This window comes from Oryx dammah, unplaced genomic scaffold (genome assembly GCF_014754425.2).
Source record: "Oryx dammah isolate SB20612 unplaced genomic scaffold, SCBI_Odam_1.1 HiC_scaffold_18, whole genome shotgun sequence".
Classification (NCBI taxonomy): domain Eukaryota; kingdom Metazoa; phylum Chordata; class Mammalia; order Artiodactyla; family Bovidae; genus Oryx; species Oryx dammah.
This window is the reverse complement of record NW_024070202.1, coordinates 80892007-80919923: the sequence shown is the minus strand read 5'-3', so window position 1 is coordinate 80919923 and position 27917 is coordinate 80892007. Positions and strand designations below refer to the sequence as shown.

The following is a 27917-nucleotide window of genomic DNA, read 5'->3' as shown; positions in this document are numbered from 1 at the left end:
ATGGGGTGAATAAGACCTAAATTTTACTTGAGTTATAATGGTTAAATTAAAAATTCCTGTCTCCTTCATATTCCTCTTCCAATATTTTGTTATTTTCCCTTTCTTTTCTTTCTCAGCTACATTTAGGTTTGGTTTGTGGCCTAGAGGAAAGTCATGCCAGCACCTTTTCTTTTCCTCCATGTCATGCTCCAGTATAGCTCATAACATAGAACAAGGAATATATTATTAATGCCAGAGATATCTATGGTATGCTTTAAAATATAAACCGTTTAAATTTGTAAAGCAATTAAATTAAATAAATTCTTAAAGTTAGAGGATTCACTAACCACTTATTCAATCTAAGTTGTATCTTAGGTTCAGATTCAGTTCAGTTCAGTGACTCAGTCATGTCTAACTCTTTGTGACCCCATGGACTACAGCCTGCCAGGCATTCCTGTCCATCACCAATTCCTGATGCTTGCTCAAACTCATGTCCATTGAGTTGGTGATGCCATCCAACCATCTCATCCTCTGTCATCCCCTTCTCCTGCCTTCCGTCTTTCCCACGATCAGGATCTTTTCAATGAGTCAGTTCTTCTCACCAGGTGGCCAAAGTATTGGAGATTCAGCTTCAACATCAGTCCTTTCAGTGAATATTAGGACTGATTTCCTGTAGGATAGACTGCTTTGATCTTCTTGCAGTCCAAGGGACTCTCAAAAGTCTTCAGTACCACAGTTCAAAAGCATCGATTCTTCGGCGCTCAGCTTTCTTTATAGTCCAACTGTCACATCCATACACTACTACTGGAAAAACCATAGCTTTGACTAGATGTACCTTTGTTGGCAAAGTAATGCCTCTACTTTTTAAAATGCTGTCTAGGTTGGTCATAGCTTTTCTTCCAAGGAGCAAGCATCTTTTAATTTCATGGCTGCCCTCACCATCTGCAGTGATTTTGGAATCTGAAAAATAAATTATGTCACTGTTTCCTTTGTTTCCCCATCTATTTGCCTTGAAGTAATGGGACTTGATGCCATAATCTTAATTTTCTGAATGTTGAGCTTTAAGCCAACTTTTTCACTCTCCTCTTTTACTTTCATCAAGAGGTTCTTTAGTTCTTCAGTTTCTGCCATAAGGGTGATGTCATCTGCATATCTGAGGTTGTTGAAATTTCTCCCAGGAATCTTTATTCCAGCTGGTGCTTCATCCAACTGACATTTCACATGGTATACCCTGCATAGAAGTTAAATAAGCAGAGTGACAATATACAGCCTTGATGTACTCCTTTTCCTATTTGGAACCAGTCTGTTGTTCCATGTCCAGTTCTAACTGTTGTTTCCTGACTTGCATACAGGTTTCTCAAGAGGCAGGTCAGGTGGTCTGGTATTCCCATCTCTTGAAGAATTTTCCACAGTTTGTTGTGATCTACACAGTAAAGGCTTTGGCATAGTTAATAAAGCAGAAATAGTTGTTTTTCTGAAACTCTCTTTCTTTTTCGATGATCCAGTGAATGGCAGCAATTTGATCTCTGGTTTGTCTGTCTTTTCTAAATCCAGCTTGGACATCTGAAGTTCACAGTTCATGTACTGTTGAAGCCTGTCTTGGAGAATATTGAGCATTAATTTACTAGAGTGTGAGATGAGTGCAATTGTGCAGTAGTTTGAACATTCTTTGGCATTGCCTTTCTTTGGGATTGGAATGAAAAGTGACCTTTCCCAGTCCTGTGGCCACTGCTGAGTTTTCCAAATTTGCTGGCATATTGAATGCAACACTTTCACGGCATCATCTTTAGGATTTGTAGTAGCTCAACTGGAATTCCATCATGTCCACTAGCTTTGTTCTTGGTGGTATTTCCTAAGGCCCACTTGATTTTGCATTCCAGGATGTCTGGCTCTAGGTGAGTGTCACACCATTGTGCTTATGTGGATCATGAAGATCTTTTTTGTATAGTTCTTCTGTGAGTTCTTGCCACCTCTTCTTAATATCTTCTGCTTCTGTTAGGTCCTTACTGTTTCTGTCCTTTATTGTGTCCATCTTTGCATGAAATATTCTCTTGGTATCACTAATTTTCTTGAAGAGATTACTAGTCTTTCCCATTCTGTTGTTTTCCTCTATTTCTTTGCATTGATCACTGAGGAAGGCTTTCTTATCTCTCCTTGCTAGTCTTTGGAACTCTGCATTGAAATGAATATATATTCCCTTTTCTCTTTTGCCTTTCACTTCTCTTCTTTTCACAGCTATTTATAAGGCCTTCCCAGACAACTGCTTTGCCTTTTTGCATTTCTTTTTTTTGGGAATGCTCTTGATCAGTGCCTCCTGTACAGTGTCAGGAACCTCCATACATAGTTTTCAGGCACTCTATCTATCAGATCTAATCCTTTGAATCTATTTGTAACTTCTATTGTTTAATCATATCCAGAAATTCTGCAGCATTTTGTTGTATTAAACCTACACTATCCTTTGAAAGTGAAAGTGAAGTCACTCACTCATGTCCGACTCTGTGATCCCATGGACTATAGTCTACCAGGCTCCTCCGTCTATGGGATTTTCCAGGCAAGAATACTGGAGTGGATTGCCATTTCCTTCTCCAGGAGATCTTCCTGACCCAGGGATTGAACCTGGGTCTCCCGCCTTGTAGGCAGACACTTTACTGTCTGAGCCACCAGGGAAGTTCATGGAACAACAGACTGGTTCCAAATAGGAAAAGGAGTACGTCAAGGCTGTATATTGTCACCCTGCTTATTTAACTTATATGCAGAGTATATCATGAGAAACGCTGGGCTGGAAGAGGCACAAGCTGGAATCAAGATTTCCGGGAGAAGTATCCATAACCTCAGATATGCAGATAACACCACCCTTATGGCAGAAAGTGAAGAGGAACTAAAGAGCCTCTTGATGAAAGTGAAAGAGGAGAGTGAAAAAGTTGGCTTAAAGCTCAACATTCAGAAAACGAAGATCATAGCATCTGGTCCCATCACTTCATGGCAAATGGATGGGGAAACCGTGGAAACAGTGTCCGACTTTATTTTTTGGGGCTCTAGAATCACTGCAGATGGTGACTGCAGCCATGAAATTAAAAGATGCTTACTCCTTGGAAGAAAAGTTATGACTAACCTAGATAGCATATTCAAAAGTAGAGGCATTACTTTGCCAACAAAGGTCCATCTAGTCAAAGCTATGGTTTTCCAGGAGTCATGTATGGATGCGAGAGTTGGACTGTGAAGAAGGCTGAGTGCCGAAGAATTGATGCTTTGAACTGTGGTATTGGAGAAGACTCTTGAGAGTCCCTTGGACTGCAAGGATATCCAACCAGTCCATTCTAAAGGAAATCAGTCCTGGGTGTCCTTTGGAAGGAATGATGCTGAAGCTGAAACTCCAGTACTTTGGCTACCCCATGCAAAGAGTTGACTCATTGGAAAAGACTCTGATGCTGGGAGGGATTGGAGGCAGGAGGAGAAGGGGACGACAGAGGATGAGATGGCTGGATGGCATCACCGACTCTATGGACGTGAGTTTGTGTGAACTCCAGGAGTTGGTGATGAACAGGGAGGCCTGGCGTGCTGCAGTTATGGGGTCGCAAAGAGTTGGACATGACTGAGCCACTGAACAGAACTGAAATGAACTGTATAATCATAAGGGATTTGATTTAATCATACCTGAATGGTCTAGTGATTTTCCCTACTTTCTTCAATTTAAGTCTGATTTTGGCAATGAGGAGTTCATGATCTGAGCCATATTCAACTCCTGGTCTTGGTTTTGCTGGCTCTATAGAGCTTCTCCATTTCTGGCTACAAAGAATATAATCATTCTGATTTTGCTATTGACCATCTGGTGATGTCCATGTGTAGAGTCTTCTCTTGTGTTGTTGGAAGAGGGTGTTTGCTAAGACCAGTACATTCTCTTGGCAAAACTCTGTTAGCCTTTGCCCTGCTTCATTTTGTACTACAAGGCCAAAGTTGGCTGTTATTCCAGGTATCTCTTGACTTCCTACTTTTGCATTCCAGTCCCCTATAATTAAATGGACATCTTTTTTCAGCATTAGTTCTAGAAGATCTTGTAGATCTTCACAGAACTGTTCAACTTCAGCTTCTTTTGCATTATTGGTTGTGGCATAAACTTGGATTACTGTGATATTGAATGGTTTGCCTTGGAAATAAACAGAGAACATTTTGGTTTTTTTTTGAGGTTGCACCCAAGTACCGCATTTTGGACTCTTGTTGACTGTAAGGGCTACTCCATTTCTTCTAAGGGATTCTTGCCCACAGTAGTACATATAATGCTCATCTGATGAGCATTAAATTTACCCAGTCCAGTCCATTTTGTCTTGCTGATTCCTAAAATGTCGATTTTCACTCTTTTCCCAAAATCAGACCCTAATTCAGGGACTTGTGTACAAGTAATTTATTAGGGAAATGATCTCAAGAAACACAATCACTAAGGAGGAAAGTGAGGCAGAGGACAGTGCAGCCCAGCAAACTCACATGGTGGTAGTGGTGTTCACTTGCTCAGTTATGTCCAACTCTGACCTCATAAGCTATAGCATGCCAGCCTTCCCTGTACTTCCCCATCTCCAGAGTTTGCTCAAATTTATGTCCATTGCATTGGTGATGCCATCCAACCATCTCGTCCTCTGTTGTCCCCTTCTCCTCCTGCCTTCAGTCTTTTCCAGCATCAGGGTCTTTTCCAGTGAGTTGGCTCTTTGCATCATGTGGCCAAAGCATTGGAGCTTCAGCTTCAGCATCAGTCCTGGTGAATATTCAGGGTTGATTTCTTTTAGGATTGACTGGTTTGATCTCCTTGCTGTCCAAGGGACTCTAAAGAGCCTTTTCCAGTGCCACAGTTTGAAGACATCAGTTCTTCGGCACTCAGCCTTTTTTATTGTCTAGCTTCCACATCCATTGGTGACTAGTGGAAAAACCATAGCTTTGACTATATGGACCTCTGTTGGCAAAGTAATGTCTCTGCTTTTTAATACACTGTCTAGGTTTGTCATAGCTTTTCTTCCAAGGAGAAAATATCTCTTAATTTCATGGCTGCAGTCCCCAACCATGATGATTTTGGAGCCCAAGAAAATAAAGGCTGTCACTCTTTCCACTGTTTCCCCATCTATTTGTCATGAAGTGATGGGACCAGATGCCATGATCTTCATTTTTTGAATGTTGAGTTTTAAGCCAGCTTTTTCACTCTCCTCTTACACCTTCATCAAGAGACTCTTAATTCCTCTTTGCTTTCTTCCATGGTGTTGGAAAAGCCTACATGTGAAGAACAGGTACAAGCATTTGGGGTAGGCAGCTGTCAGCAGGCTGGAACTGTCCTTAGCTGCTTTAGAACTCATGTTGGTTAAGGGCATGTTGAGTGGGTGTCTACAGCCTCTGCAAATGTTGTTGTCAGAGGGTAAGAAAGACTGAATAGAATCATGGTTGAGATAAGTTGAAGCACCAATTAGACCGCTTATCTTTCAATACTTGGCCCATCCTATTAGTTGTGAGATATTAGGCAAATGTGTGGCTTTCATGTTTCTTTTTTTTTTATTTGTAAATTGGGGTTACTAATAATCCTACCTCTGTAATTGTTGAGAGACTTAAATGAGCAAATGTAGGTAGGGCCTGCAGCAGTTGCCTGGCATATGGCAAACACTTGTTAAATATTCAGTTCAGTTCAGTCACTCAGTCATGTCCAACTCTTTGTGACCCCATGGACTGCAGCATGCCAAGCTTCCCTGTCTATCACCAACTCCTGGAGCTTCCTCAAACTCACGTCCATCACATCAGTGATACCATCCAACCATCTCCTCCTCTGTCATCCCCTTCTCCTCCTGCCTTCAGTCTTTCCCAGCATCAGGATCTTTTTCAATGTGTCCGTTCTTCACATTAGGAGGTGAAGAACTCCAAACGTTTTGGAGTTTCAGCTTTAGCATCAGTCCTTTCAATGAACATTCAGGACTGATTTCCTTCAGGATCAACTGGTTGGATCTCTTTGCAGTCCAAGGGACTCTCAACAGTCTTCTCCAACACCACAGTTCAAAAGCATGAGTTCTTCAGCGCTCAGCTTTCTTTACAGTTCAACTCTCACATCCATACGTGACTACTAGAAAAACTATAGCTTTGACTAGACGGACTTTGTTGGCAAAGTACTGTCTCTGCTTTTTAATATGCTGTCTAGGTTGGTCATAACTCTTCTTCCAAGGAGCAAGCGTCTTTTAATTTCATGGCTGCTATCACCTGCTGCAGTGATTTTGGAGCCCAGAAAAATAAAGTCTCTCACTATTTCCATTGTTTCCCCATCTATTTGCCATGAAGTGATAGGACTGGATGCCATGATTTTAGTTTACTGAATGTGAGTTTTACATCAACTTTTTCACTTACCTCTTTCAATTTCATCAAGAGGATCTTTAGTTCTTCTTCGCTTTCTGCCATAAGGGTGGTGTCATCTGCATATCTGAGGTTATTGATATTTCTCCTGTCAGTCTTGATTCCAGCTTGTGCTTCATTTTAGTAATCTGGCCAGGAAGCAGTTAGTAAGATGGTAGTTAATTTGTTTTGAGTAATAGAGTTCTGTTGATGAAGTGCAAGTGTTCAGTCTTATTTGGCAGCATGTCCTATTGACCTATATTAAGTAACCACAGAAAAACCTTTAAAAAAATCTTGGTTGCTATTAAACCTTGTTTCTCTTTATGCATTTATTATTTTAGGACTTATATAAATTTTTAAGAATTTCGTTTAAGATAAAATTGGCTCCATTTAAACCACCTTGATTACTGTCATTACAAGTTTCCACAAATCTGATAATGATAGTATCCAATTATCCACAAATCTGATCAATGACATCCTCTGGGCCCTCATTTAAATTCAACAAGAGTAACTACGTTTACTCCCCATGATTGAAACTGAACTTTTTTGTCATATCTTTACTGGCTTCCAATTCACACAATTATTTCATTATATGATCTGCTATTTTCTCCATCTTATCCAGAAAGATACTTTGAATGACATTGTTAGAAGCTTTTTTGAAATCCAGGAATACTTTGCCCATTTTATTTCCCTCACAACGCTGTTTAGAACCCAATCAAAAAAGAAAATGAGGTTGGCTTGGAATGATTTTCCTCTAGGAAAACTATACTGGTTATCAAATACTCATGACTTCCTCCTGTAAGTATTAAAAAAAATGTACTTTAAAGTCCTTCATTCAACAAATATATATGGAGCTCCCATTCTTCCAAGCAACATTTTGAGTCCCAGGGTTATTTTTCCAAGATTTAACACCAAATGAACAAAATCCAGTTTCCTCATATTCAAAAATGGGCAATAATCGTGCATCCTTACAAAGTTATTACTATGATTTAGTGAGTTAAGTTATGGAAGCACCTAGCACATCCAAAGTGAAGAAGGTACTCAATATATAAGTTTCCTTTTCCCAGGTTCCAAAAGAGTCATTTAACTCTCTGTTTTAAATGGGTTGAAAATAACTCATTTATCCACTGGTCTATCAATCCATCCATCCATTCATCCAGATAGGTGTACATTCAGTCACCTTTCATTACTCACTTCCTTATTTGTTAAGGTGATAGAGTGTTGGAAGAAGATGGGAAGAGCTTGGATTTTGGAGTTCATAGTATTTATGTTCTAATCCTGGCTCTAACTCTTACTAATGGTATGATCTTGGCAAGTCACTAAAACCTCTCTGTGCTTCAGGCTCCTCATCTATCAGATGGGAACAATGATAGTATTTATGGTGTAGGATTGTTGTATTAAATGTGTATTCTATGTTAAGTGCTTAAAACAGTGTCTGGCACATAGTATATGTCATATAAATGTCAACTATCAAATGTCAGACTCTGTTCTGGTAAAAAGCTACAACAGAGAGTAAGGCAGACTCACTTCCTGTCCTATAGTACTTAAAGTTAGTGGAGATCACCATATGCTCTATGAAGCCATGAAAATGCTTTAATCAAATCTGCTTGTTTCTTTTTGTTGTTGTTATTGTTGGTAAGGATTTGAAAATCTTGAAAAAGAATATGATGAACATTTAGTTCTATTTATATCTTGCCAAATTGTTTCAGCAGTTTTGTTAATGTATATACACAATTAGATATAATTATATGCACATATAATTGTGAGTTCTGTTTTTACATTTGCTTAAGTATTTTTGTGTATATTGTATAAAGTGCTTAGTGTGTATTGGCTATATATTTACTTTAAATTGCTCATGTGCTAATCTGTTATATAAATATTCTGCAGTATATGAAGGTATTTTGCAATTCTTTAGACATTTAAGATATATAAAATGTTTTGCTACTTTTGAAGTCTTTAATTTGGTTATTACTGTACAAATGGAGTCATTTAAACTGATTGAACAGATTTATAGTTTTTATTATTTCTTAACCAGTTGTTTTCAAGAAAATTTGAATTAATTTATAATACCACAGTAGTATATAACCATTAATTTTTGCTGCTTCTTAGAGTAACTAATGATACCTAAAATATTTTAGCTTGTATTTCTTAAATTTTAAGGGGATTGAGCATGCTTCCCTCTGTTTACTTATTTTCATCTTTCCCCTTTTAATGAAATATGTCTTTTGTTAATGTATGGACTATGGATTGCTTAAGTTCTTTACATATACCATACTGAGGGATAGGTAAAGGATGTAGGTGTATATAGCTTATATAAGAAGACTTTCTGGAAAAGCATAACTGTTCTTTTAAAATATTGAAGGACTGTTATCAGGAAGAACATTGCATGAGGCTCCCCAGGATTTGCCAAGGATCAATAGGTGGAAGTTTCCAGGGGCAAATTCTAGGATGTATCTGAACATTTGCTTTAAAATTTATAGTACTGGTTCTTACCTGGAAAGAATCTGAGAATCAGGGAAAGTAGATTAGTGTGAGTGGAACTAGGAAGAATGAGAAATAACAGAAAGATTGGAACACTGGAATTCTTATGAAGAGATTTCCAAATGTGAGGTGAGTTGCTTCTGAAAATACTGTCCTCCTTGGCTAACCATCTTCTCTACTGTATACCTGCCAAATCAGGTTAAATGACCACTTTTCTGGGTTTTAAGAGTTGGAGGAAATTGCCAGTAAAACTCATTCCGCCTCTGAGATCCTCTGAAATAGAATAGCATTTTATAGCCTGAAACGTTTCTTCATGTCATTGTCATGTTCGTGTACTGTGTAAGTAAAGATGATGCTCCTTTTCCTAAGGCTTTTCATGGAGGAAATCAGAGGAGAAAATGGGTAGAGTTTTGAAGCAATAGATTTTCATCCTTCATTTGAAAATTTCCTTCGTTTAATAAGTTTAAATTAAATTCAGTGTAGACGTATTAAAAACAGGGTTTTGAAATAGGTAAATGAGCAGGATATGGATAAGAGAGGGGCTTCCCTGGTGGCTCAGACTGCAAAGAAACCACCTGCAATGCAGGAGACAGGTTTGATCCCTTGGTCAAGAAGACCCCTTGAAGAAAGGAATGGCAACCCACTCCAGTATTCTTGCCTGGAGAATTCCATGGACAGAGGAGCCTGGTGGGCTATAGAGTCGGACATGACTGAGTGACTCACACTAACTATGGATAAGAGAGATAAAGACGATAAAGGTAAAAGTGACAGAGGAGAACAGAGCGAGGTAATTTGGGAAAGCAAACTACCACATATTTCTTTCACACACACACACACACACACACACACACACACAAAACTAGGAGAGATTTCTATGACGTTAGAAGCTATTTGAGCTAAGTCACCTTCTAAAAGTTCAGGAAAACTTATTTTACCTTAAAAAAAAGTTGAGAAAAGTACTGAGATCAAATCCTATGCAATGTTATTATAAGATTAAAAAATGGAATAAGAAGAAAAATATTTCTATAGGCAGTGAAAACATGCCATAGAGATATGCCTATAAAACAGATAAAAATGAAAAAAAAAAAAACAACATTAAAATTGGCTATTTGGGTCTCTTGAGATTGCATATGAATTTTATCCTGGGTTTTCTATTTCTGCAAAAAACATCGCTGGGATTTTAGTAGGGATTGCATTGAACTGTAGGTTGCTTTGAGTAAACTGACGTTTTAACAATATTAAGTCTTCCAATCCATGAACATGGGGTATTTCCATTTATTTGTGTCTAATTTCTTTCAGCAATGTTTTGTAATTTTTATTCAGTCTTGAAAAGGAAGGAAATATGCTACAATGTGAATGAATCTTGAAAACATTATAAGGCAAATACTGTATGATTCCACTTACAAGAGGTACTTGGGGCAGTCAAAATGGTAGAGACCAAAAGTATAGTAATGGTCGCCAGGAAATTAGGAGAGAGGGAGGAATGGGGATTCATAATTTAATAGGTATAGAGTTTCAGTTTTTCAAGATGAAAAGAATTTTGGGGACAGATGGCTATGATGGCCCCACAAAAATGTGAATGTATTTAATGTCACTGAACTGTACACTTAATATGGTTAGGATGGTAAATTTTGTTATGTGTAGTTTAAAAAGTAAAAAGGGAAAAAAAATTGTGATCCCTTAAAATTTTTCAAAATATATTCATATAAAATGCTCAATGATATGCATAAATCAACATTCAGTTCAGTTCAGTTCAGTTCAGTCACTCAGTTGTGTCCGACTCATTGCGACCCCATGAATCACAGCACACCAGGCCTCCCTGTCCATCACCAACTCCCGGAGTTTGCTCAAACTCACGTCCATCGAGTCGGTGATGCCATCCAGCCATCTCATCCTCTGTCATCCCCTTCTCCTCCTGCCCCCAATCCCTCCCAGCATCGGAGTCTTTTCCAATGAGTCAACTCTTTGCATGAGGTGTCCAAAGTACTGGAGTTTCAGCTTTAGTAGCATCAGTCCTTCCAATGAACACCCAGGACTGATCTCCTTTAGAATGGACTGGTTGGATCTCCTTGCAGTCCAAGGGACTCTCAAGAGTCTTCTCCAACACCACAGTTCAAAAGCATCAATTCTTTGACGCTCAGCTTTCTTCACAGTCCAACTCTCACATCCATACATGACTACTGGATCCTTGACTAGACGGATCTTTGTTGGCAAAGTAATGTCTCTGCTTTTCAATATCCTATCTAGGTTGGTCATAACTTTCCTTCCAAGGAGTAAGCGTCTTTTAATTTCATGGCTGCCATCACCATCTGCAGTGATATTGACAGTGGTAAAGTCTGACACTGTTTCCACTGTCTCCCCGTCTATTTCCCATGAAGTGATGAGACCAGATGCCATGATCTTCGTTTTCTGAATGTTGAGCTTTAAGCCAACTTTTTCACTCTCCTCTTTCACTTTCATCAAAAGCTTTTTAGTTCTTCTTCACTCTCTGCCATAAGGGTGGTGTCATCTGCATATCTGAGGTTATTGATATTTCTCCTGGCAATCTTGATTCCAGCTTGTGCTTCTTCCAGCCCAGTGTTTCTCATGATGTACTCTACATATAAGTTAAATAAGCGAGGTTACAAAAAATAGCCTTGATGTACTCCTTTTCACATTATTTCTGTATAATAAGGTTATAGTTGACTTTGCTTCTTCTTTTGTGTCTATTGACACTTAAATATTTTCTACAACAATTATATATTGCTTTATTAGTAGCTTTTTACAAAGAGATCTTGATTTAAGAGGCTTATTTTTTGATATCAGCAACCCTGGTATGAGCAACTGGACACTGGCAACATGGGCAACTTTCCTATATCATGTTTGCAGTGATGCTGCTGAGGCTGTAGGGACAGTCACAGCAATGCTGGTCAGTCCAAACCATTATAATATACGACTTACTCTTTACTTAAAATTTGTGCAAAGCAGAACATATTTTGGAACTGTGATCATTAGTATGGATAGGAATTATTAATGAGGTGATAATCTGACTTGTAAGACATAGTGCCTGAGCAGCTTAGTAAGTGACCTGATGTATTTAAGAGCAAGCTCTATGAAAATTCCATCATGACCCTGCACTAGAAGGCAGTAATAGGAGTTCCTGGATGGATGATTTCACCATCTTTTGTGTAGCTTGTGGATTGACATGCAGACAAAGAAGAGAGTTAGTGAATGCTAGCAGGACAAAAAAAAAAAAAGATCTTAAACCATAATTTATCAGTAATATGTAGAGATAAATTCCTAAGAGGAAATAAGGTCTAAGGAAATTACAGGAAATATTAAATCTGTGATTCTGTTTACGGTAGAAACACAACCAACAAATTCCAGCTGTTTCTCTGTGGGTTATAGAAGTGTCACAGGACTGTTTATAGTTACTGCATTGCAGACTCCAGCCTGGTTCTTATGGAATCCCACTGGTTTGGTTTGAGTTTACTCAGATTTGTCCAAAGAGGTATTTCCTATAGGTAATACATTTATGGAATGTAGTCCTGTACCACATTTTTGTTCCTATAATATCTATTCTACTTTCCTCTTCTTCCTGCTAACAGTTTGCCTCCCCAGAAATGTTAGTATAGTTTTATTTATTTAACAATTATGTAGCACTTGTACCATTACAGTGTTCTGAATACCTTCAAAAGTATTAATTCTTCTAATTCCTCATGACAAATTTATGAGCTAAATAGTACTTCTTAAACCAACATAGAAAGCAAAAACCTTGAAGGACAAGAATTATGATTTGTCCGCATTAAAGTTAATAGTTTCTATATGAAAAAATAAATACTGAGAAGCCAAAAGACAAGCTACAGTTTAGGAGAAGAAATTTGCAATGTGTGTAACTAGTAAAAGATTTGTATGTAGACTATGCAAATATTCATATAAGTCAATAAGGAAAGAAAAACAGTTCGACTGAAAAAGGACAAATGGTATGAAGAGGAAAGAACCAAAAGAAAAAAAAAGTCTATGAAAAGATGCTTAGTTTCTCTAGTTGGGAAAAAATACAACTTAAAGTAATCATGAGATTCCATTCTACCTCTATCTGATTGGCAAAAGTTGCATCTGACAGTAACAAAAATTGGTGAGAATATGGTAGAAGCAGAAATTGACATCAACCATATTGAAGAGCATTTGGCAAAATCTAAGGCAGCTGACAATGTGCCTACTTTATGACTCAGCATTTCTTGTGCCTACTTTATGACTCAGCAGTTCTATCTCTGTATATATATTGTAGGTAATCCATCCCATATGAACAGAGGAATGTGTAAGGTTCTATTGAAGCATTGTGTACAATAGTAATAAATTGGATACAATGGATCATTACTATGAGAAAAGATAAATTGTGGAATATTCATACAGGCATGTGCCCAGTGGATAAAATAAATGAGCCAAGTCTATATGCACACATATGTATAGATCTTAAATTTAAAATGTTCAATCAACTTGCAGCATACAGGTTAAAAATACACAACATGATAGTTTATAATGCCTGTGGTGGATTTGTTCAGACACACACATATGTAATATGAGTGCAGTAACATGAGCAGAGAGATGCACAAGATCTAGGATGGTGGTTACTTCTGATGTGAATAAAAAGGGGAATAAAGTCAAGGAGAGGTACAAAAGGGGCTTTGTGTTTGTAAGATTTTGTTTCTTAAAAATATGAAGCAAATATGCTAAGATGCTATGAAAAATGTGAGTGGGTGAGGGCGCATAAATATTTATGTTATTTTATTTTCTGTCCTTTTCTACTCCTGTACTTTTGGGCATATTTGAAATATTTCACAACAGTAAAATACAAAAACTAAATTTAATAATTTAAAAACCAACTCTAGTGGATAATACTCCTAAATTTCCTTTTAAAAACCTTTGGTGATGTTGGGGGTATTCCTTGGTGGTCCAGTAGTTAGGACTCTGTGTTTCCACTGCAGGGAGCCTGGGTTTGATTCCTGGTTGGGAAGTAAGATCCTGTATGCCACACGGTGTGGCACCTCCCACCCCTCCAAAAAAAGGACATTGAGGAAAATAGTACTTGGAGAGGAATACTTCAGAAACAACCATAATTTAAAAACATCTTTGGGAAGCTTTGCTATGATATTGAGATAAACTCATTCAAAACCTTTTAGGTTATATGGATGCTTGGTGCATGCGTGCTAGGTCTCCTCAGTCATGTCTGACTCTCTGTGACCCTGTGGTCCTCCAGGCTCCTCTGCACATGGCACCAGGGACATGCACCAGACAAGAGTACTGGAGCGGGTTGCCATGTCCTCCTCCAGGGAATCTTCCCGACCCAGGGATCCAAACCCTTGTCTCTTATGTCTATTGCATTGGCAGGTGGGTTCTTTACCACTAGTGCCACACGAGAGTTCAGTTCAGTTCAGTCGCTCAGTCGTGTCTGACTCTTTGCGACCCCATGAATCACAGCACACCAGGCCTCCCTGTCCATCACCAACCCCCGGAATTCACTCAGGCTCACGTCCATCGAGTCCGTGATGCCATCCAGCCATCTCATCCTCTGTCGTCCCCTTCTCCTCCTGCCCCCAATCCCTCCCAACATCAGAGTCTTTTCCAATGAGTCCACTCTTCGCATGAGGTGGCCAAAGTACTGGAGTTTCAGCTTTAGCATCAGTCCTTCCAAAGAAATCCCAGAGCTGATCTCCTTCAGAATGGAGTGGTTGGATCTCCTTGCAGTCCAAGGGACTCTCAAGAGTCTTCTCCAACACCACAGTTCAAAAGCATCAATTCTTCGGCGCTCAGCTTTCTTCACAGTCCAACTCTCACATCCATACATGACCACAGGAAAAACTATAGCCTTGACTAGACGGACCTTAGTTGGCAAAGTAATGTCTCTGCTTTTGAGTATACTGTCTAGGTTGGTCATAACTTTTTTTCCAAGGAATGAGCCACCGGGGAAGTTCTTTGTAAAGTTTTGTATTCAGTTTTCACCAGCTTACAAATAACGCATTTGGCAATTCTCCAATGTTTTTGTTGTCTCTGCAAGATATTTATTTAGCTTTTTAGGTTTTCCCCCAAACTATTTTGAATTTAAAAGCACAGTTTCCTGGGTCTAGTCGTCTGTGTATCAAGAAGGTGGTGTGCTAAGAGAGCTTTCCACTATTCTGGAGAGCCACCTTCATGGTCTAATAGGGAAATCCACCAATGTTTTTTTTTTTTTGTGTGTGTGTGTGTGTGTGTGTGTAAGGGGATGGAACTAATATGTGAAAATTTAAAAAGATTAATGGATTTTAGGTTTCAGATGTATAAACATCTAAATTTATTTTCAGAAGTCTGTAGTTTTGGTAAGTCCATGATTCTACCATAGAGATAATATAGCAACAAGACAGGTATACATTTCTACTTATGCATAAATACACAAAACTTTTTAGTAAGTTGATTCATATTTCCAATTATATGAAGAAATCATTATGTGAATTAAAGTATGCTTTTGTAACATAAAGCCATATTCTAATATGTTCATATCTTACATTTGAATCTTGTGGTTCTCTGGATAACATAGAAAGTCCCTAAATTGAAACATTACAAGCTAATGTGACTGAGGTGAAACCTAGGGTAGTTGTCAGTTAACCCTAGATAAATGGTGAATTGTGACCTGCCCTTACTGGTTAGCCTTGCTTTGATTGTTTTTTATAAAAGTTTCCATGTCCTCCAAGAGTCACATAACCGGAGCAATAGGATGTTTGCCCGAGTTGTTTTTTAGGAACTTGGAGTCAGCTGTGTCCACTTCCAGCTTGAGATCACTGAGACGGGTTAAGACCTCCGATCCTCTCTCTGGGCATGTGCAAATATCGACTCTGTGACCTTTTGATGTCAGAGGGCCAGAATCTCCACCCTCATGGCAGGCTAGTCCTGCTATTTTCTGAGCACGTCCCCGACAAAGAAGCCTGTGGCTTGGTTGCATCTACTAAGAACAACAACTGCCTCTCCTTTTTCATGTCTGCAATTACTTTTCCCCATGCTGCTCCCCATGCCTCAGTTTTTATCCCTTAAATATCCCCAGCCCCTTGGCCTTCAGGGAGACAGATCTGAGACTTTTCCCCTGTTCTTCTGACTTGGCTGCTTTCAGAAGAAGCCCTTTCTCTGCTGCAAACCTCATTGTCTCAGTGTTTGGCTTGCTGTGCACCAGGCAAATAAACAAACTCTTGTTATTCCCAAAGAGTCATATATTCATTCATTCAGCAAATGTTGAGTGCCTTATATTTTAAGTGATGGGGCTATAACAGTCAAGAAGCAGTCTGGTTTTCTAGTATGCAAGGAGGTAATGATCTAGGGGAAGAAAACAGTTGGATGGATTTGAGACATCTAAAATTTGTGATTTATGGAAAGGAGGAAATTGGAGGAGTAAGTTTTATTGTTTAATTAATTAATTAATTGGCTGTATTGCCTCTTCCTTGAGGTACATGAGCTTTTCACTGTGGCACATGGTGTCTTCTCTCTAGTTGCAATGTCCAGGCTTCTCATTGCAGTGCTTAGGTTTCTCTAGTTGTGGTGCACAGACTCTTTAGTTGTGGTGCATAGGCTCAGTAGCCCTGCAGCATGTAGGATCTTAGTTCCCCTACCAAGGATTGAACCTGTGTACCCTGCACTGGAAGGCAGATTCTTAACCACTGGACCACCAGGGAAGTCCCTGGAGGCAGTAAGTTTTTAATCTATTGCCATAGACCATGTGCTATGAATCAAAGGCCTGGATAGTGATAGTAATAGTGGGAATAGAGGAATAAAGCTTAACTTTTGAAAAGTTGATTCTTCAGTACAACTATATATAAAGTATAAGAAATGATGAGAAGACAAAGTTCCAGATTTAGCCAAGGGTTTGAGTTCAGGCAAAGTGGAATATTAGGTTTATGGGGAAAATGGAGGTTGAATCATCCATGGGCAAGTTGTGTTTATAGGGGTAATACTGCAGCTGAGTGGAAATATTCTGTGGTAACCAGAAAAGGAGAACTGAAGCAAGATCAGGACTAGAAATATGAATTTGGATATCATCTGCATAGCAATAACAAGATTCCTTAAGTGCATAAAAGAAAATGAAGACTATTGGGACTAGAAGAAAAAAGTTAAAGAATTAATTAAAAAAAAAAAACAGAAATGGCCAAAGAGGTATTAATAGTCCAAAAAGGTATTGTATCATTGGAGTTAAATACAGGATAGATCCACAGCATCAAATACTGCACAGAGAGCAAGTAGGATGAGGACTGTGAAAAGAATATTGGGTCTGTCAAGTGGTCACTGTAGACCCTTAGAGACTGGGTAACAAAAGGTGTTGATGACCAAGTCAGATTTCAGAGGCTCAAGCAGTAATGATAAATTGGAAACAGATAAATAGCATAGTAACAAAAAGGTGTAAGAATGTCTGGAAAACTATTTTTTCAATTGAAAACTTGCTTCTGATTGACCATAATATGGAGGATATTGATGAGGAGGCAGATTTAAGAAGCATCAGGGGTAGACAGCATGGTGCCTCCTGTCAAGTTTCTTTTTCTCTAAACTCATCAGTCTCCTTCTGTTCTCAGTATCAATGTTGATTTTGTCAGTCCCCTAATGAAAGACCTCTCTGGGTTCCTCTTTGCCAGTGTAAATGCAATATTCTTAGCAGAGCTCATGAGGTGCCTCATGCTTTGGTTCTAACCGCCCTTTTCCATTTCATCTTTTGCTACTCGAGACACAGGAGATTTCAGATTCTTTCCAGATTGGATCTTTGTACACCTTGATCTTTCTGCCTGAAGATTCTTACTCCCATCTTTCACATGGAAAATTCTAACACATCCTTCAACACCTGGCTCAAGTGTCACCTCATTTTTGAACTCTTTGTGACTCCCCCAGGCCCTGTGCAGGTCTCCCTCTTTGGTGCTTCAGCTAGAAGTTATTCATTCATATTTTTGTCTCAGCATCCTGCACTATAATTCATAAATTTTCATAACTGTGTTCTCCATTAGACAATGTGATCTCTGGATACAATGACTTTCTTTTTTATTGTTGTAATCCCCATGACTGGCACACAACAAACCTGTGAAAAGCATAGGAATGAATGAGTATTTATGTAAAGAGATTTGCCTTGAGGTATATTGGGTGAAAGTGAAGAAGCATCTTAGTGCTAAGTGAAATAAGCCAGACACAGGAATACAGATACCGTGTGATCTCACTCACTTATGTGTGGAATCTAAAAAAAGTTGAACCCATAGAACCGGAGTGTAGAATGCTGGTTGCCAGGGGATATGGTGTGGGGGAAATGAGGAGATACTGGTCAAAGGAAATAAACTGTCAGCTAAAAGATGAAAAATTCTGAGCTCTAATATACAATATGGTAATTATAGGTAATAATACTATATCAAATACTCAAAACAAATAAGTGTTCTAACCACATATGCAGAAATGATAACTGTGAGGTAATGGATCCATTGATTGACTTGATTTTGGTAATCATTTCATAATGTATATGTATTTTAAAATCATCATATTGTTCTCCTTAAAAGATCCTATTATACAAACTAAATATATGTGATTTTTGTTTGTTATATCTCAAAAACATTGGGAGGGGGGAAGCTATATGAATTTGAACAGGTTAATTTTCCTGAATCTGAGTTTCCTTTTGATCAAAGGAGAATAATACTTACCTTATAATGTGCTTGTGAGGATAAAATCAATAAGATATAGATCAAACAATTAATGACCAGCATTTATTAATAGTTTCCTTAATGAGTAATAATTAAATATTAATTAATGAAATAATTATTAAACATTATTAAAATAATTAATATATAATAATATAAACAATATAAAATAAAACATTATTAATGATAATTTATTGATTATTTCCAAATCTTACCTTCATGGCATGGATCTCTTACTAGTAGATCTGTGGTCTTGAATTTGGCTGCAACTTTAGTCCAGTCGCTAAAGAGAAGAATTTGGGTTTGTTTTATAGGTTAAATTTTGATGTTAAGAAATTTAAACTCAAGTCTTACTAAATGGTGTAATCTGATTAACAGTAACCATTTGGCATCAAGTGAAATGAAATTCAAGTGAATTTCACATCAAGTGAAATTCAACAGAAATGTAGAATTAAATATATGGGTTGGTTGATTAAGTTCACAATTAAGTCTGAATTGTTTTATGAGTCTCCAGATAACTTCCCAGAGGAGGCTTCTAGCTTTGGGGCCAGATCCAAGGACACCCTTCTTGTCTTAGCTCAGGATTGTGTTGCCCTGAGTGATTTAAATCAGCTCTTTGCATTTTTTTTTAGCAAAATTTTTGTGGTTCATAAAAACATGTGCTTACAGGGTTTGCTTTTTTTTTTTTTGCATAGATAAAGGAAAGGATTCTACATCAGATTTAGATCAAGAGATAGATTTTCAGAAGAAAATGATGGGTATGTCCTCTGGGAGTAGTGGAATGCAGTGATGTTTGGTCTCTGACTGATTGAGTTTAAGGCATTTATGAACACGTCCACGCCCACACCCACACAAATACACAAACGGTGGTCACACTTCAGCTCCAGACGCTGCATTTCTCTCCAGTCTCACATCCAGAGTGCATCCGATGTTTTCCATAACGTGAAATAAATCCCTCTCTTGCTCAGTGGTGAAAAGCTTATATAAATACTAAAACTTCAAATATTCCCCTGAGATTTTGTTGGCAAGACTGCAGCTACGGGTTTGTTTAGATATTGACATGCATTTTCTGTGCGTATCTTTCAGGCCACTTGGGTGAGTTCAGTGGTGATAAATTCATTTGTCTTAAAAATGTACCATACTAACCATTATAACAGTCTGTTTATTAACACTTAAGTAATTGATACCCTGATTGGAAAGGTTCAGGTTCAAAGTACCACTTCTATTCTTTCAACGTATATCATTTTGGTGATATCTATCTATCTATATATCTTAGGAAATCTTGGCCAGGAGATGACTTTAACAGTCATTGAGCAGAAAACATGGATGTGAAGAATCCACTAATTCAAAAGACATTTAATCTTGCGTTGTGGTGTTCCTGTGACAGAATATCTTTCATTACTTAGAAGTGAGAAATTTTATTATATATTAAATAAAGATAGTTAACATTATTGGGCCATAATTAATGTGTGTAGTAAAAAGTCTTTATTATAATGGAGAAGAAAAGGAAAGCAGTATTTTTAGAGGCAATAATCAATGCCTGGGCTTTCCAGGTGGCTCAGTAGTAAGACTGCCTGCAAGTGCAGGAGACGCAGCTTTGATACCTAGGTCAGAAGATCCCCTGGAGAAAAAAATGGCAGCCCACTCCAGTATTCTTGCCTTGGAAAACCCATGGACAGAGGAACCTTGTGGGCTACAGTCCATGGGGTCACAAAAGTCCAACAAAGAGTAAGATTTAGTGACTAAAACAACAACAACAACCACAATCAATGTCTGGTATATAGTAGGCACTCCTTCAGTTCAGTTCAGTTCAGTCGCTCAGTCATGTCTGACTCTTTGTGACCCCATGAATCACAACACGCCAGACCTCCCTGTCCATCATCAAATCCCGGAGTTCACTCAGACTCATCCATCGAGTCAGTGATGCCATCCAGCCATCTCATCCTCTGTTGTCCCCTTCTCTTGCCCCCAATCCCTCCCAGCATCAGAGTCTTTTCCAATGAGTCACCTCTTCACATGAGGTGGCCAAAGTACTGGAGTTTCAGCTTTAGCATCATTCCTTCCAAAGAAATCCCAGGACTGATCTCCTTCAGAATGGACTGATCTCCTTGCAGTCCAAGGGACTCTCAAGAGTCTTCTCCAACACCACAGTTCAAAAGCATCAATTTTTCGGCACTCAGCCTTCTTCACAGTCCAACTCTCATATCCATACATGACTACTGGAAAAACCATAGCCTTGACTAGACGGACCTTAGTCAGCAAAGTAATGTCTCTGCTTTTGAATATGCTATCTAGGTTGGTCATAACTTTTCTTCCAAGGAGTAAGTGTCTTTTAATTTCATGGCAGCAGTCACCATCTGCAGTGATTTTGGAGCCCCAAAACATAAAGTCTGACACTCTGTTTCCCCATCTATTTGCCGTGAAGTGATGGGACCAGATGCCATGATCTTCGTTTTCTCAGTGTTGAGCTTTAAGCCAACGTTTTCACTCTCCTCTTTTACTTTCGTCAAGAAGCTCTTTAGTTCCTCTTCACTTTCTGCCATAAGGGTGCATATCTGAGGTTATTGATATTGCTCCTGACAATCTTGATTCCAGCTTGTGTTTCTTCCAGTCCAGCGTTTCTCATGATGTATTCTGCATATAATTTAAATAAGCAGGGTGACAATATACAGCCTTGACGTACTCCTTTTCCTATTTGGAACCAGTCTGTTGTTCCATGTCCAGTTCTAACTGTTGCTTCCTGACCTGCATACAGATTCCTTAGATGGTTATAAAACAAGTGGATGTATAAATAGGATTAATTACATTCCTAGTGAAATGTAATGGCACCCCACTACAGTACTCTTGCCTGGAAAATCCCATGGACAGAGGAGCCTGGTGGGCTGCAGTCCATGGGGTCGCTAAGAGTTGGACACGACTGAGTGACTTCACTTTCACTTTTCACTTTCATGAATTGGAGAAGGAAATGGCAACCCACTCCAGTGTTCTTGCCTGGAGAATCCCCGGGATGGGGGAGCCTGGTGGGCTGCCGTCTATGGGGTCGCACAGAGTCGAACACGACTGAAGCGACTTAGCAGCAGCAGCAGCAGTGAAATGTAATCCTACCTTTATTAAAAAATTTTATTAGATCCTTATGTGAAAATTTATGATTGAGCACAATTGTTCATATTTTGTCTTTCAGAGACTACATTAATTCAGTCTTTTTTCTTTTTATCTGTTAGATGGCAATGAAAGAAGTATGGTTAAAATATTGATACTGTATTTATCCTTTTTTTAAATAGTGGAAGAAATCAATTTGTTTGACAAATTCCCATAGAATCTACTGATCTGAGATTAACTCTAGCTATGTCTAAAAGAGCTGAATAGAAGCCCAGGAATATTAAATATTTCTACATTTCCAGTAGTTCTTCCATATTGATGAAGCATTAATACTTTAATACTTCAATATGTGCTGCTAATAATTCACTACAGCTAACTCTTTAAAAAAATCCCTTTTAACCTATATTATTACTTAACTAAAATAAGTTTACTATTTTAACAGCTGACAGTTCTAAAATTCTTCATATATTATGAACTATGAGTGTTGAGTTGTCTTTGAGGATCCAAGCTTTTTTCCTGTGTTCACTGTCTTAACAGAAAACCAAAGACAGTATATTTCATTAATGAAGTAGGTCCCCTTCCCTTAAGACATAATAGAGGAAAAAGGACATCAGATAAGCTTTTGTGTCTGAGAAGTCCAATTCTAAGTTATAGTGGAAACAAACAGAGGTAAAGGGCTTGGATGAATTTAGATACTAGTCTTTGTATGTCTCCATTTGTTCTGATCGGCAAGCTACAGTGCAAGTAACTAAATAGTTAAGGTTTTTTGTTTTTTTTTAGGCCAGTGGTTGTGCCTATTAATTCTGATGTGCCTTAAATATAATGCAGATAAAACATATAGCTTTCTTTTAAAATAGATTCACTAGTTTATTTTTTGTTTTGAGGAATAATTTAGCATATCTGTATCTATCTTAACCTCACATACTATTCCTGAGATCTAAAAAACCACTTTGTAAATGACATTATGCTCAAAACTGCAGTAATATTATATTATCATTATTAAGTTCATCAAGTGTTCAATACCACATTTGAAGCTCGGTTAATACAAAAGCTCATTTTATATGTAATCTTTCTTCTCTGAGGGACTCTCTGTCAAAAAGTTCATAGGGGAAGAAACAGGAGGAATTTCAACTCTGTGGTGGGTTTTTAAACAAGGGGACCTGAGTGACTATTCTTATCGCTTACAGGGCAACTCAAATTGTTTCATGTTGGCAACATTCTGTCAAAACTAGGCACAAGGAAAGTTAAAGAAACATATTTTTGTCATTATCAGTTGCTTTCAAAGAGGGCTGTATGAGAAAAAAGGTTGTGTTCTTTAAGTATAAAGGTGCATCTGTTTTTTTTATCTATTCCTAGATTTAAAGAAGAAATGACCAGCAAGTGGTTACAGCTCTTTGAAGGAAGTGGAGTCCCATATGGCCCGATTAACAACATGAAGAATGTGTTTGCAGAACCTCAGGTTTGTTTTTTGAAATTTTTAGGATGTTTTGGTTAAAAACACAAGAATTTACCTCTTTTTTTTCTATCCAGACTGATTTATATAAATGTACATTAGCCATTGGTCTTGAAAAGTCATATCACACATGATTTTTTACTCTAGGTTAAATTATGCATCTGAAATAAAACATAATCAAAATTTGGAACTGGCTGTCTACGATTATACCTTTATACCAATTAGATCTAACATATTTCTCCAGCAGTCACTACATGACATTTTTAAGGTCAGGGCATTTGTTTTTTTCCTGAAAAATGGAATAAAAACAATTGAGAGTTGGGATCAGGCACTCAGAGATCATTCTCTGCAGGAAGAAGCAGGAGTAAGAAATGTGTAATTTGCAGAGTTACACTCCCCCTCTCACCATATAGCTACTTTAAAATGGATAGAGAAGTCATCATTAATTTTGCTGATTAGAGACATCTATATGCTTTGAATAATGTCCAATATTCATGAAGAAGAAATAAAATTGAATAGAGATTCATGCTGTACATTGTTTACAGACTCCTTGAGTTTTAGAAGTTGGGATCATCTGAAAAAAATATTTCTTTTATAACACTGTTCAAATGATTATTTTGAGATAAGGTCAGAATAATAAGTTTTGATGTTATTTAAACAGCCTCACTGCAAGCAATTTACCATTGCTCAAATTCACATATTAATCCCATAATGTAGAGGAGCTCCCTTTTTCTGTGAAACTTTCACTGTGATTATTCACGTATCTTGTCAGCTTGCAACATTTCAAAATTATAGTCTTTCTCTTCATTTTTTTTCATTTTTATAATGGTAGATTTTTCTTTGAAATAAGTTGCTGAAAATGGAATACACTTTTTAAGGGAGAAAACTGACCTGACTAACTTTGGTACCTTTGTCTTACACAAATATTTGTTTAAAGGAAAATTGAAATGTATTCAAGTCAATGATTTCAGTATTTACTGGAGGAAAAAAAACAAAGGTGATTAATGCAGGAATTCTGCTCTGTGCTATTTTTTTGGCCAAGATGGTGATTATGGAAAGGCTTTGTTCCTAGTGAAAGAATGGTCAATAAGAATTGGAGGAAAGGGAGTCCTCTTGATACAGACTGAGTCTTTGTTAAGGGGTCCCCACTACACTACATTGCTGGTGAATGCTGGTGATTCCTTGTGATGAGGTAACAGTGTGTATACCCTGAATGTAACATACCAGAGGGCCAGTTATCTCACTTCATAAGTTTGAATGAGGCCAAGCTTTGGCTTAAAGCTGTTGTAGAGGAATGGGTGGGTTTTACCATTACTCCCTTGCTTACACGTAGAACTGAGGTGTGTAGGGCTTCCTGTGTAACTCAATTGAGGGCACATTTCTCTGGAGATAATTCCTGAGAGTTCTTCCATCAGTGTTTCTGTTGGCTTCACCTGTGTTTCATTGGGAATAAAGGCACCAAAGCAGGAATGTTATTTTAAAAATTATTAGATATATTCAAGGAATACTTATTTTTTAGGCTTTGATAAACAAGGATCTAAGGTCCCACACTTAAAACTGTTCACTTTGTGGGCTGGCTCAAATTGAATATTGGGTAAATAGGATTTTCATTCTCAATTTTCCCTTGTAGATCAGTTTAATTACTTTCATTTTTGGATTGGAACTCCTTTGGACCTACAGGAAGTTTCTAGTATTGGTCTGTGGCTTATTTTTAGCACTGAAACAAAATTTCCAATAGAGAATATAATATATCCTAAGCCAGGATACCAATTTTTTTTTCTCCCTCAAAAGTATCTGAAAAAAATCTTCTTATCCACCAAAACCAAATTCTAATTGTTACAGTTCTAGCATGAAAAGTTCTTAATCATACAGTTATGGTTATTGACAGTCATACTCTAGTTGCAAGAATAGAGTTGGTTTCTTTCATACATGATTTCATTCTTCTTTGGAATTTAAATACCAAAATTTGTGTATAAAAGTATCTGGATTTTTAGAAAGACTAGAGAACAGTGTAGTATTAATGCATTTTAAATATGAGCAAAGATTACTATGACAATTGTATGTAGGACTGTTTGGCACAAGAAATAAGGGTATCATCTTTTCCCATGCCTGGAAGTGTTCGGCTATTTTAGAAGGATTCTCTATCATTAGGTATTTTGATAGGACTGTAGAAGATGAAAAAACCAGGGAGTTAAAATTTCTGTATATCCAGTTTTTTAAGGAAGCTCCACACTGTCCTCCATAGTGGCTGTACTAGTTTGCATCCCCACCAACAGTGTAAGAGGGTTCCCTTTTGTCCGTACCCTCTCCAGCATTTATTGTTTATAGACTTTTGGATAGCCATTCTGACTGGTGTGAGATGGTACCTCATTGTGGTTTTGATTTGCATTTCTCTGATAATGAGTGACTGATGGTGGGAATGCAAACTAGTATAGCCACTATGGAGAACAGTGTGGAGATTCCTTAAAAAACTGGAAATAGAACTGCCATACGACCCAACAATCCCACTGCTGGGCATACACACCGAGGAAACCAGAATGGAAAGAGGCACGTGTACCCCTGTGTTCATCGCAGCACTGTTTACAATAGCCAGAACATGTAAGCAACTTAAATGTCCATCAGCAGACAAATGGATAAGAAAACTGTGGTATATATACACAATGGAATATTACTCATCTATTAAAAATAATGCATTTGAATCAGTTCTAATGAGGTGGAGGAAACTGGAGCCTATTATACAGAGTGAGGTAAGTCAGAAAAGAAAATACCAGTACAGTATATTAATGCATATATATGGAATTTAGAAAGATGGTAATGATGACCCAATGTGGGAGACAGCAAAAGAGACACAGATATAAAGAACAGACTTTTGGACTCTGAGGAAGAAGGTGAGGGTGGGATGATTTGAGAGAATAGCATTGAAACATGTGTATTACCATATGTGAAATAGATTGCCAGTCCAGGTTCGATGCACGAGACAGGGTGCTCAGGGCTAGTGCAGTGGGATGATCCTGAGGGATGGAATGGGGAGGAAGGCGTTCAGGATGGGGAACACATGTACACCCATGGCTGATTCGTGTCAGTGTATGGCAAAAACCACTACAATATTGTAAAGTAATTAGCCTCCAATTAAAATAAATAAATTTTTAAAATTTTGATAAAATAAATTATTAAAGAAAACATACCTTAAGATAATATCTAAAAGGGAACTACTCTGAAAGTTCATTTAACAAACCTTTTATTGTATTCAACATTTACTATGTACTAGATGCTAGGGATTTAACATGAATTTAGTAATTCTTTTACTTTCTGAAAAATAAATTATAACTTGACTTAAGTAGCAAGTACCCAGTAAAATTTCACTGATGCATGAATCAGGGGATGAGTGAGTTGGTTAACTTTGTAAAGTATAGGTTTCCAAATAATCAAGTCACTACTATCCCCTCTGTGTGGGACTGACTGACTCATATGTGGAGCTGGCTGAGAAGCCTTTGAAACTCCAGGGACTAAGCATAATACAACAGCTAAGACCATGGAATCAGAAGTGTTGGGAAGTTTTATAAGATTTCTAGGCTTCAGTTTCCTCAACGCTCAAGTAATGAAATAGAACCTTTTCTCTATACTGTAAAGTTAAATGGGATAATGTTTATCAAAGTCACATAGTAGGGATTGTTAAATGGTAAATGTTCAGTAAAAAGTAATATCTCTGGTTATGGTGCCCTTCACAGTTGTATTTTACTAAAAGATATCTTTTACTTATCATCATGTAGTGGATAAAGGCAAATCCAGTGTAGCTGTGAGGATGGGGATCATCAGCTTGACATCAAGCTCTAGCTAATATCCTTTTAAGGAAATGCATCCACAAACTTTGTGCCAAGAAGTGCTTAGCCCGTCATTTTTCTGATTACTGAAAATCTTTTTGTTTTCCATGTTCTATAAAAGTATGATTTCCGTTCAAGGTGTCCTCCCTTGTTTTTCCCCTGATGAGCTGTGGAGTTTCTTGGCCCCCAGGACATGGAACTGGCCACTTCTGTTCGGATGTGGGACTGCGCCACTGGCGCCCCGGGCCCAGCTCTCCATGTGCGCCTGGCCAGCACAGCTGCTAGTACAACTGAAAATTGATTTGGGTGAGGTACAAGGCCTGGAACATGGCGCAGGAAGTGAAACTTTGATGAAGTGAAAAGGGGTATGTCTAACCAAAAAAAAAAAAAAAAAAAGAAGCATCAAAGAGCAGGAGAGAATTTTCTGTGAACCTACTTATCAAGTGGACCATTTATATTTCATCTCTGGTTTAAACATGGTAGACAAGTTTACTTAATGTTTGAAATTATTCCTGACCAAAATAATGTCTTCATAGTCTCATGCTCTGAGAAAACTTGCCTTTTAACTCAATGGAAACTACAAATGATTGTTTTCTTGGATAGATGCAAGGTTGTCTACCTTTTATCCTCTGATTATATGCTGCAGTCCTTTGCACAGTTAAAATGATCCTGCAGGCATCCACTGTTAAGTCAATCAAGAATACTACAGGGGGTTTTGGTCTGCATTTACTGATAGCTCTGAGAAGTTTTGATCCAAAACCCTTTTAGTGGGAGTTATATTGTTTTTTTCTTCCTCAGCAATACATTATCTGAGGAAAACTCTGTGCATTATAGAAGTATAATATAGATTATTGGCATATAGATTTTAATAGTCATGTTTCCAAGTGCTTTCTTAAAATATCTTCTTTTAATCAGGCCAAGATTGTGCAGTACATTAAAAGAATTCTTAAAAAGCTTAAAAATCTTACTAGATGACCTCAGCATGGTCCTATTTAACATACCCTTGGGAACATGTGCATGAAATACATTGTGGTTTGAGGTTTTCCAACCCAAATAAACTTAAAAGAAAATGTA

At 37.8% G+C, this 27917-nt stretch overlaps 1 protein-coding gene across 1 annotated transcript in view; it reads left to right on the top strand.

The window, feature by feature from the left end:
- Nucleotides 1-27917, top strand: part of SUGCT (succinyl-CoA:glutarate-CoA transferase) — a 776171-nt gene that overhangs the window by 308438 nt on the left and 439816 nt on the right. Inside the window, exon 12 of the mRNA XM_040259493.1 lies at nucleotides 22926-23028. Within this exon, the coding sequence (XP_040115427.1) occupies nucleotides 22926-23028 (103 nt within the window). The remainder of the gene's footprint in view (nucleotides 1-22925; nucleotides 23029-27917) is intronic.